General features: G+C 29.9%; 1 protein-coding gene across 1 annotated transcript in view; it reads left to right on the forward strand.

Annotated features, from left to right (window-relative positions):
* Positions 1 to 11225, forward strand: part of LOC123271027 (putative aminopeptidase-2) — a 28192-nt gene extending 16967 nt beyond the window's left edge. The window contains exons 15-27 of the mRNA XM_044737245.1: positions 1856 to 2133; positions 2209 to 2399; positions 2708 to 3022; positions 3919 to 4524; positions 4625 to 4783; positions 4845 to 5138; positions 6448 to 6631; positions 6714 to 6870; positions 7033 to 7286; positions 8019 to 8680; positions 10257 to 10571; positions 10633 to 10711; positions 10796 to 11225. Coding sequence (XP_044593180.1) covers positions 1856 to 2133; positions 2209 to 2399; positions 2708 to 3022; positions 3919 to 4524; positions 4625 to 4783; positions 4845 to 5138; positions 6448 to 6631; positions 6714 to 6870; positions 7033 to 7286; positions 8019 to 8680; positions 10257 to 10571; positions 10633 to 10711; positions 10796 to 11047 — 3746 coding nt within the window. The 3' untranslated portion in view covers positions 11048 to 11225. The remainder of the gene's footprint in view (positions 1 to 1855; positions 2134 to 2208; positions 2400 to 2707; positions 3023 to 3918; positions 4525 to 4624; positions 4784 to 4844; positions 5139 to 6447; positions 6632 to 6713; positions 6871 to 7032; positions 7287 to 8018; positions 8681 to 10256; positions 10572 to 10632; positions 10712 to 10795) is intronic.
* Positions 11226 to 12086: the final 861 nt, after the last annotated feature.

Here is a 12086-nt window from a genome sequence, read left to right on the forward strand (position 1 = left end):
TGATTAGTTTTTGAAGTTGATCGGTTCAGCCAATTCGGAGATATTTAAAAAAAATAAAAAAAAAACAACTTTTTTTTGTCACTTTTTTTGCAATTTCTCGAAATCTACTGGTCCGAATTGGTTCCAACTTACAGAAAATCTAAGTTTGGCAAAGCCCTTTCGAATGACACCAACCGCAATGAAATCGGTCAAGCCGTTCAAAAGTTACGAGAGGTTTACACACACACACACACACACACACACACACACACACACACACACACACACACACACACACACACACACACACGTACGGACATCATCGTGAAAATAGTCAGGAAAGCTTCCTAGGACCTCGAAACGTCGAGATCTGATGAAAACTCGATTTTTGAAAAACGGGGTAAAACCAATAACTTCCCGATTTTTAAAAATTTTCAATTTTCTTAGCGGGAAGTTAAAAATGTTAAAAATTTATCTCTGTCTCTTTCTCTAATGCGACTTTGCATAAAAAAATCAACTACGTAAATCAAATAAGGCTTTGTAAAAACATTTTACACTTGTGGTATCTGAAGCATACTACCTTAATTTTGCACACCTCATAGCGTGAAGCGCGTGAGGTAGTGCTTTACTCCCGCCTCGTCAAGGTCAAACAATTTTGTGATCTTTAAGGGGTTATACGCAGCTGCAAGGCTAAAAAAATAACATTTTTATGTGAATTTTTTCTAGACACAGTTTTTATTTATCAATTACAAGTGATGGTTATTTAAATAGAGCCTACTTTCAAGAATACAATAGCGCGTCAATCATGTAAAAATATAAATGTGCACCGCTCCTGTAGAAGATGTTCCGAACGACCTCTAAATAAAGGCGTTTGGCGGTGATCTCCATTCCGGCGGTTTGGATTATCTGAAATCAAAAAATATGGTAAATTCTTTTGAAGGATAGATTAATGCAGGTATTGGACTAAGGAATAAGAAAAATTTTGATTTTTGACAAAATGGCGTCTATTTGTAAAAAATTTTTCGTTTTTATTGAAAAACAATTTTCCAAATTGTTAAAAAAAAAATAGTAATAATTTTTTTGAATCTTATTCCTTCGTCCAATACCTGCATTAATCTATCCTGTAAAAGAATTCACCATATTTTTTGATTTCAGATAATCCAAACTACCGAAATGGAGATTACCGCCAAGCGCCTTTTTTTTAGAGGTCGTTCAGAACATCTTCTACAGGAGCGGTGCACATTTATATTTTTACATGATTGACGCGCTATTGTATTCTTGAAAGTAGGCTCTATTTAAATAACCATCACTTGTAATTGATAATTAAAAACTGTGTCTAGAAAAAATTCATAAAAAAAATGTTGTTTTTTTAGCTTTGCAACTGCGTATAACCCCTTAAATGCCACTATTGCAATCATATTGTACTTTTCTAATAATATGAGTAGATTTACATCGAGAACACTTGAAGTAAATGATTTCATACTTTTCAAAAATCATTTTATGCAGCTCCTGTGAAAAAAAAGATTTCGAAAAAAATTTTCCGTAGACGTCCTGATGTTACTCGCTGATTTTGTATGTACCAACGATTACTCCCGAACGAAATCAAATATCGAGATCGAGCTTTTTTCATTAGTTCCAGAATCCTACAAATTGGTGTCATATTTCATATCAGTAGCCTAGTTTACGCGCATTTTACAAGAAAAATGGGCGCCAATAATTAAAAAAAAAATTAGAAAATCTCTATAAAAAATTACTTAATTATTTTTTTTTCTTTTAAAAATCAATTACACAATTTATTTTTTACTTAAAAAATAATTGAGCGTTATGAGGCGTGCACTTTTGGATTTTCTAAACATTTTTATTATTTTTTTTTCAGGATATTACCGAGTTAACTACGACACTGATTCATGGTCGCATATTACCCAGGCTCTTAAAAGCTCAGAATTTGAAAAAATTCATGAAATAAACCGCGCATCGATACTTGATGATGCACTGAATCTTGCTCGTGCTGGCTACCTTGACTATTCGATAGCCTTAAACATAACTCAATATCTAACACAAGAAGTAAATTACATACCGTGGAGAGCTGCATTCAATGCTCTTTCATTTCTACGTCAAAAATTTGTCGGAACAAATATCTACGACTTGTTTAAAGTATTTATTATTATTTTATTTATGTGATGGTAAAAATTTTATTGTGATTATAAAATTCATGATTTTCGTTTTTAGACTCACATTTTAACGATACTGGATCCTATTTACAATAAACTAAGTTTCAATGAAAATTATAATAATGATACTCATTATGATAAACTTTTAAGAAGATACGTAATTAATTGGGCTTGTGAATTAGGTGTCGAAGATTGCATTAACAATTCTATAGCATTATTTTATAGATGGAAATCGAGCAACACGCAATTGTAAAGTTTATTTAAAAATATCTTTATAATTCTTTATATTAAATACATAAAGTCACTAGCATATCATTTACAAAAATAAAATAACTTTTTTTCTTAGACAAATAAATAAACACTGAAAAAAAAAAAATTGATTAAAAAAAATGTATATTCTCTTCAAAATTTAACTCTTGTTCCGTAATATTTAATTTTAACAGAGCATATACGGCCTTATATGACCATCTTTCTTAAGAGGATAGAATAAATCGAAAAATTTTTTTTTCAGTGTAAAGATGGGTGGAATATACTGATAACTATTAATTATTTTACAGGGTTCCTGTTAACCTGCGAAGTACCGTGTATTGCACTGCAATAAAATATGGTACCGACGAGGATTGGGAGTTTTTGTGGAGCAAATACCAAACAGTTAATTTCGCGCATGAAAAAGTAGTTATAAATATTGCTCTTGGATGTTCGAAAAATAAAAATAAACTAGATAAATTATTGTCAAGTGCCATTTCTGAAAATTCCGGTATAAGATCTCAAGATAGTTTGATTATTTTTGCGTCAGTATATAGGTCTGGTTTATTTGGAGCCGAACATGCTCTAAATTTTGTTGATGAATATTATGATGTCATGTTAAATTAGTAAGTATACTTATGAGTATATTTATTATGTCTATTCCGTATTAAAATTAATGAAGGATTAAAAAAAATATTTCAACTTAAAAAAAAAAAAGTTAAAATCAGAAAAACAATATACGCGGTAAGAACAAGATTACACTGGATGATATTACAGATTATACTCAGTGACATCTGTGGTGAAAAAAATTTCAATTACTAGCTAGTATAATTCAGATTACACTGAGTGATATTTGGATTATACTCATTGCAATCTTCCATTTCCCCCGATAAAATCTCAGATTATATCGCGTAAGATTCCATTGGACATAATTAGAGATTGTATCCTGGAGAATTTGAATTAAACTCAGTAGAATCTTGGATTACACTTGGATTATACCCAGTGATATCTTCGCAATTTTTTTTCTAACGCCTGTGCATTTAGCATTATCATATGACTATGAACGGGTTAAATCTTATTGTCACAAGTCTAAACATAAAAACATACATCTTGTACACTATTTTTACATACCTTGTAATTTTAATAATTATAACGGCTATAAAACATATTGTTACATAGCACAAAATATAATTGTACACACACTAATTAATGCACCGATTAAATTTTTTTAATTTTCAATACACTGATGGTTGACTATAATTTACAAATTGTAAACAGCACTTCACGCGCAGGCGATAGAAAGAAAATGGCGCAGATATCACTGGGTATAATCCAAGATTCTACTGAGTATAACTTAAATTCTATAGGATACAATCTCGGATTATATCCAGTGGAATCTTACGCTACATCAAATAGCAAACCTTCTTTTCACTACAGATATCACTGAGTATAATCTGGAATGTTATCCAGCGTAATCTTGTTCTTTCCGTTTGGTATAAATTTTTAAATATTTTCATATTAGCTACGGAAAACATGACACAATTGCAGCAATTTTGAACGATATATCATCTCAATTTTCAACAAAAGACTTAGTTCAAAAATTCAAAAATTTTATCTCCAACAAAAAAAATAATCTATCAGCAATCGAAGAGTCTCTTAAATCATACTTGTCTCGTGCTTACAAAGAACTTGATTGGTACAACAATTACAGTCCTCAAATATTTGAGTGGCTTGATAAAACTTACCCAAATTCAGACTACCGTCTTTCAAAAAATACTTATCCTTCATCTTATAAGATTTATCTCACGCCTTATTTCGATAATTTCACATTTGACGGCCGAGTTGAAATCAATGTTAGCGTAATGCAAAACACTTCAAGCATCGTTTTGCACGCAAATAACTTAAACATAAAACAAATAAGTGTATCAGAAAATTCTCTCGAAGGAAATTCTCTCAGAGTATCCAGTTATTTTATTAATTCAACAACTCATAAATTTACCATCTATCTATCATCTACTGTTAACGATGAATCGAATTTAACTGTTAATGTTGAATACTCTGGAGTTCTCAATGATAAAATGGAAGGATTTTATCGTAGTTACTATAAAGATGACAATGGGAATACTCAGTGAGTATTTTTTTGTGCATAATTTATTATTTACCATTGAAATGATTTCAAGAATAATTGAAAGGGTTACCCTCATAATAATTTATATATTTATTACTAGCTGGTTAGCAACAACGCAATTTGAAAAATTCGGAGCTCGACAAGCTTTTCCATGCTTTGATGAACCAATATTCAAAGCTAAATATAAAATTCATATTCAACGACCCAATAATTATCATTCACTTAGTAATATGCCATTAAAAATATCCTTACCGTCAGAGTGAGTTTTTTAAGAATTAAAATTTTTGTATTCTTTTATTAATTTGATTTTTTTTTCCAAGGAAATTTAATTGGACATGGGATTATTATGAAGAAAGTGTACCTATGTCCTCTTACCTAGTGGCATTCATAATTTCTGATTTTGAGTCGTATCCAAATTTTCATCAAAATTTCACAGTTTGGTCTCGTCCAAATGCAATTCGATACACTTCTCATGCTTTGGATTTTGGACAAAAGGCATTACAATTTTTAGAAAATTACACAGGAATATCCTATCCAATAAAAAAAATGGACTTAGTCGCGATTCCTGACTTTGCTGCCGGCGCAATGGAAAATTGGGGACTTGTTACTTTCAGGTAAATAACGCTCAAACAATTTTTCCAAAAAGAAATGATGAAAATAAAGTTAGCTGACATATAAAAATTTTTATAATTTTTTTTATTGAAACAATTATTACAAAAAAAATTTTATTTGTAAAATATTTGAAAAACTGTAAGTGCAATTTAAAAGAAATATTTTTTAGTTCTATATAACTAAAAAATAAATAGTAAATGCAACATGATGCAGTCTTGGTAAATGAACATGATGAAATCATGTTGCAGCCACATAATTTGTCATATTTTGGCTACATGACAATCATGTTGCGGTAACATGAGAAAAATCATGTGGCAGCAACATGATTTTCATGTTTCGGCTACATGACAATCATGTTGCGGTAGCATGAGAAAAATAATGTGGCAGCAACATGATTTTCACGTAGCCTAAACACCACAAAATTAAGCTGCAACAACTAAATATTTATGCTTCAGAAACATTATTTATTATAAAGTAACTAAGTTTTTTAGGATTTATAATATTGCAGATGAAAATAAGAGTAAATTATCAAATTATACAATTTGGGAACGATATCTTTGATTATTCAAATTATATATAATTTTTATTGCTAATAGCTTTGATTTGTGATAAAAGTAATTAAATTATTATTAATTGTTATTATTGTCAAACTAAGTGTCTTGTTGCAACATAATTCAAGCCTTTTTTCATTAATAGACAAGGTACAATTGGAAGTAAAAGATTAAGGTTCCTTACACAATTAGCGTGACTATTTATTTTTACATTCCACGCATGATAATGATGATCAAATATCGGTATTATACCATACATGACAAGAAAAACATCGTTTGCTATTGCATCTACAATATTATAAATCCGAAAAAATCTAGTTGCTTGATAATAAATAATTTTTTTGAACCATAAATATTTAGTTGTTGCAGCTTAATTTTATGCTATTAAGGCTACATGAAAATCATGTTGCTGCCACATGATTTTTTTCATGCTACCGCAACATGATTGTCATGTAGCCGAAACATGAAAATCATGTTGCTGCCACATGATCTTTCTTATGCTACCGCAACATGATTGTCATGTAGCCGAAACATGACAAATCATGTGGCTGCAACATGATTTCATCATGTTTATTTACCAAGACTGCATCATGTTGCATTTACTATTTATTTTTTTCCGTGTAATTTAAAAAATTAAGCAAAATCAAAAATGTCGGCTAACTTTATTGTTATAAAAAAGTTTTTTTTTCTTCGCTGAAAACTTCCCCCCCCCCTAAAATTAAACTTTTTGTTATTTATAAAATTTTTTTTTATACTTTAGAGAATATGGATTATTATCAAAAGAAAATATAACTACAACTTATTATATGAGATATTTAAACACTGTTATCGCGCATGAACTTGTTCACATGTGGTTTGGAAATTTAGTTACTTGCGATTGGTGGGAATATCTTTGGCTTAACGAAGGATTTGCGCAATATCTTGAATGGATTGTAACTGATTCGGTAAATTAACTTTTCAATGGTGATAAATTTTCAATTTCTATTCAAACTATTGTAATTATTATTATTATTTTTATGTCTTAAGATTTTCCCAGAAGCTCAATTGATGAAACAATTTTCTGTGTATGAAATTCAACCAGCATTATTAAAAGACTCATATATTCACATGCGACCTATGAATAATAAAATGAAAAATCCACATGACGACGGTAAAGATTTTACTTCGGTTGTCTACGGAAAAGGTATTAATAAAAAATATCACACAAGCACAAGTATCTAAAAAATTATTTCTTCATTCTTATATTTTATATCTTCCTGCTTTAGATTTTTTTACACAGATCTTTAAAATACTACAATTTAGTCTTAATTATTTCTTAATATAATGAAACATTGATAAATTTCAGCTGCAAGTGTTATTCACATGATCAAGTATGCAGTTGGAGAAGATATATTCAAAAAATCGTTGCACAATTATCTTGATAACAATAAATTTAGCACTGGCAAGCCAGAATATTTGTGGTCAGTTTTGCAAATGAATATTAATCAAACAGAAGGGATAAATGAAACTATTTTCGACTTAATGGATTCATGGGCTAGTCAGGCAGGGCATCCTGTAGTCCATGCACATGTTACAGCTGGATCACTTTTTCTTGAACAAGTTATTGTTTTTTCTTTTCTTTTTAGACGTTGTTTATAGATAAATACTATTTGTAAAATATTGCACGCCTCATAGCGCGAAGCGCGTGAGATAGTGCTTTACTCCCGACTCATCAAGGTCAAACAATTTTGTGATCTTTAAATGCCTCTATCACAACTATATTGCACTTATACAATAATATGAGTAGACTTACATCGAGAAAACACTTGAAGTAAACGATTTTATACTTTTTAAAAATCATTTTATGTTGCTATTTTGAAAAAAAGGTTTCGCTGATTTTGTATCTACCAACGACTACTCCCGAACAAAATCATATATAGAGACCGGGCTTTTTTTTATTAGTTCTCGAATTCTATAAACTGGTGCCGTATTTCATATTTCAATAGCCTAGTTTACGTATTTTTTTTTTAAATAATTTTATTAAAATTTACAAAAACGAAAGAACTTTTCTTATTTCTCTCACGTAAAAACTATGGTGCCACTTAATCAAGCTAGATTTTTTCAGACAGCGCGCGCATTTGATAAGAAAAATGGGCGCCAATAATTAAAAAAAAAAATAGTAAATATATTTATAGAGTATATATATACTCTATAAGAAATTACTTAATTATTTTTTATTTATTTTAAACATCAATTACACAATTTATTTTTTGCTTCAAAAATAATTGAGCGTTATGAGGCGTGCACTTTAGGATTTTCCAAATTTTTCTATATTATTGTTTATAATTTTAGGTACGTTTTCTGATATCAGGTCGTAATAATTCGGCTAAAGAATTATATTGGATACCTATAACAATAACATCTAAATCAAGTGCTAATTTTTCACATACTTCTCCCGCTCTCTGGTTTGGAACACGTGGAACAACAACTGATAAATTTAATCTTACAGACGAATGGTTTATTATAAATGTTAATCAGCTTGGATTTTATCGAGTGAATTATGATACAAACAATTGGAAATATTTGATTGATGCATTGATATTGGAGGATAATTTCGGTGGCATTCCAGAAATAAACAGAGCTCAGATAATAGATGATTTGCTTATTCTGGCAAGAGCTGGTTATGTTGAGTACGAGATTGCACTTCGTGCTACAACGTATTTGATAAAAGAGAAAAATCATCTTCCGTGGAGATCCTTTTTGAATTCCGTGCAATTTCTTATAGAACGATTCGATGGTAACCAAAAAATAACTAGTAGTTTGAAAGAGTACGTTTTGAAATTGATTGAACCAATTTATGAAGAACTGGGTTTTGAAGATAAAGCCAACGATACGGATTTGGATAAATTAAATAGACAAATTATTTTATTTTGGACATGTCGATTTGGTCATGCCAAGTGCATAGAAAAAGCTAAACAGATATTCGATGCATGGCGAGGTAACGAAACGTACTTGTAAGTTTTAACACTTTCTTATTAATTTATGATCATTGTGAGGTTGAGTAAAAAAATTAAGTATTTATTCGAGCTTCTTTTGAGAATATCGCCTGACAAATGCCAAAAAGGCGTATAGAAAAATTTTTTTATTTTATTATTGAAAATTTTCAAAAATCGGGAAGTTATTGGTTTTACCCCGTTTTTCGAAAATCGAGTTTTCATCAGATCTCGACGTTTTGAGGTCCTAGGAAGCTTCCCTGACAATTCCCGCGAGGTTGTCACTATGTCTGTCTGTCTGTATTTATGAGATGTATCAGATTGTATTTTTGAGCTCGAAGAGCTCAAAAAAAACGGCCATGTATTAACGGAATCAGCGGGAAGTTGCAGGGATGGCCTTTAGGGTCAACCGTTTTCCTAATTTTTTTCCAATCACTTTGCAAACATATTTTGATCTGAAGAATAAAAAAATTTTAAATCCTAAAAAATGTATGTCTCAAATTAAAAAAACACTTGATTTGCAAGAAAATAACTTATAATTAGAGAAAAAATGTTCATTACAAACAGAAGAATATAAGAAGCATTGAACATTCCTATAGGAATTTAGATTTGATTGCTATAAGCTTAGACAGTTCGAAGAAAAACGTCTTTATATTTTACTAACTTCGACTTTTAGAGTTTCACTTTTAAAATTCGAGTTATAGAGTATAAATATTTATTATCGATACTGGAAGGGAAACGAAACTAAGTTCGAGTTACAGAGTCTGAATAATTCGAGATATCGCGAATTTAAGAGTTCAGCGGAAGGGAATACAAATTTTTTTCGAGTTACTGAGGATTTCGACTTAACAAGGTTTAAGTTATCGAAAATCCACTTTATATTTGAATGACTAAGAGTGAAAATAAAAAATATTAGTAATATTTTTATTACTAAATAGCTACCAGGCACCAAAGCGTGAAATTTCAAAAATTTTAAATATATTTAATCTTCATAGTCATTTTTTAAAAAAGTGAATTTTTTCTTAATCTTACAAAATAGTTTAAAAAATCATAAAGAGAAAAAAATTGAGTAATTTTCTAAAATTCCAAATAAAATCAAATAAAACTGAAAAAAAAATTTTACAATTTAAAAAAAATTCAAAAAATAATTTTTTCGCTGCCCATTTTGCCCCGTTTTTAGTTTCACATTTTACCTTTATTATGATATTGCTTCTTCGATCTTGATGTTTTGGACGATTTTAAGCTAATTGGCAAAAAAGTTTTTCTTAATGTAGGAGTACGCCCTTTTGGCATTTGTCACGCGATACGTGTTAGTTTATTATGTTTTAAAAGCTCTCTTCAAAAATCAATTAAGTAAAAAAATTTTTAGAAATCGCTAACGATTCCTTAAAATTTTCGAGAACTCAAAATATTTTCGAACAATTTTAGATTATAAATTTTCAACAAGCACTAATTTCTTTGTATAAAACTAAAGTCAAACAAGAAATTGAATAAAAGTCAGAAAAAAATATAATAGAACCACATTGAAGAAAAATTTAATTTAGTAACTTTTAAAAAAACCCACTGATAATAATTATAATAATTTTATCTTCAATAGTATTTTTCCCAATGCAAAACCAGCAGTTTGGTGTACAGCTCTAAAACACGGTGATTTTGATGACTGGGAATTAATGTGGCAAGAATACCGTGCATCAAATTTTGAATCAGAAAAAGTTATGATTTTAAGTGCACTTGGATGTTCACAAAATTCAACCGCTATCAAGAAATATCTAAGTAATGCTATTTCATCAGATGGTTCAATTCGTGACCAAAATATCGTAAATGTTTTCTCATCTGTTTATTCTGCTGAAAAGTATGGTGTTGATTTATCAATTGAATTTTTTATAAATAATTACACTTCTATTTATAAATTGTAAGTATAACATGAAAAAAATTATTTTTAAAACAAAAAATTAATTGATTTTATTTTTCAGTTACAAAAATTGGGGTTCTGTCGCTAATTTATTTTCAAACATAGTTTCGAAAGTATCAACTGAAGAACAGATTCAGAAGGTAAAATTTTTTGTTCTGTCAAAATTACACTCCGACAACTCTTAACTCAGTATCTAATTAATAAATAATGATTTAATTTTTTAGCTTATCTCATTTGTTATGGAACATGAAGAAGAATTTGAAGAAATCCGTAGTACGTTAGATGAATCGATCATTAACGCTCGAATGATGTTGAATTGGAGTCAGCTCCACTATAGAAAAATTTTAGACTGGTTAACTACGAAAAAAAATTTAATAGAGTCATTGGGCAGTCGATATGGTTCCTCTGGAACAGCAAACGCTATAAAACCGCTCTCATTAATTATCATTTTAATTAGTAGTGTAATTTTATTGTAGAGAATAGAAATAATTATAAAAAAAACAAATGTACTTCTTGAAAAATTAATATATCGTTTGTCGATCACAAAACTGAAATTACAATTACATGAAAATATATGTATAACAAAAAAATTGCCATTTTTAATTGTTCGAAAGTATTTCTGCTGAAACTCGGAATTTTTCGAATTGGGTGTACATTTATAATCATAAGAAATTCAAATCTTCAGAGCTGTGACAATTATCAAATATTTTTTCCGAGAGTACCACCTGAGATATATATATCTTTAAGGTGTAGAGGAGCCTGGGGCACGACGGCCCCCTTAAGCCAATTTTTTCTTTTAGTGGCTTTTAACCATCAAATTCATTTATTTACCATCTATTTCGAGCGAACCAGTCGAAATTTTGCAAAAAATTGAAAAAATCGAAAAAAAAATTTTTTTTTCTGGGGCACGACGGCCCCCTTCCCAAAAAATCATATAAAAAAAAATTTTTTTTTACTATAGCTATTACCATCAAAATCTAGAGATTCTTGTCCCAGAAAACGTCGTCGAGGAAAAACCACGATTCCTACAAAATCAAAACTAAAAAATTTGAAAAAAAAAACATTTCAAATATAAAAATGATGATTGCCATTCTCTTTATTGCTATGGACTTTCCTCAGAGTCCTCAGAGTCATGGATTCAATGTAAAAATTGTAATAAATGGTCTTATGATTCTTGCGCAGGTATTGGTGAAGATTATTCTGACGAATCTGTCTGTGATCATTACGAATAATCGTATATTCATTAAAATATCTCGATGTGATTTCCTAATCATCGAACATTTATGTTTTATGTTTTATTCAAAGTTTAATTTTTGTTAACGTCTTAAAAAATTATTATAAATTTCATTGTTAAGCTGTTACCCATAGAGAAAAGTATCACGGGGCCTAGCTTGGCCCAACTATGTAAAAGTCTGGGCCAAGCTTATAAGCCAGGCTTGACTCAGTCTTGGTTGAAGTCTGGGATGATAACGATGGGCCAAGCCTGGTTACCAGGACTGGCCCACGCCTGATTAC

This window comes from Cotesia glomerata, linkage group LG8 (genome assembly GCF_020080835.1).
Source record: "Cotesia glomerata isolate CgM1 linkage group LG8, MPM_Cglom_v2.3, whole genome shotgun sequence".
Taxonomy (NCBI): Eukaryota; Metazoa; Arthropoda; class Insecta; order Hymenoptera; family Braconidae; genus Cotesia; species Cotesia glomerata.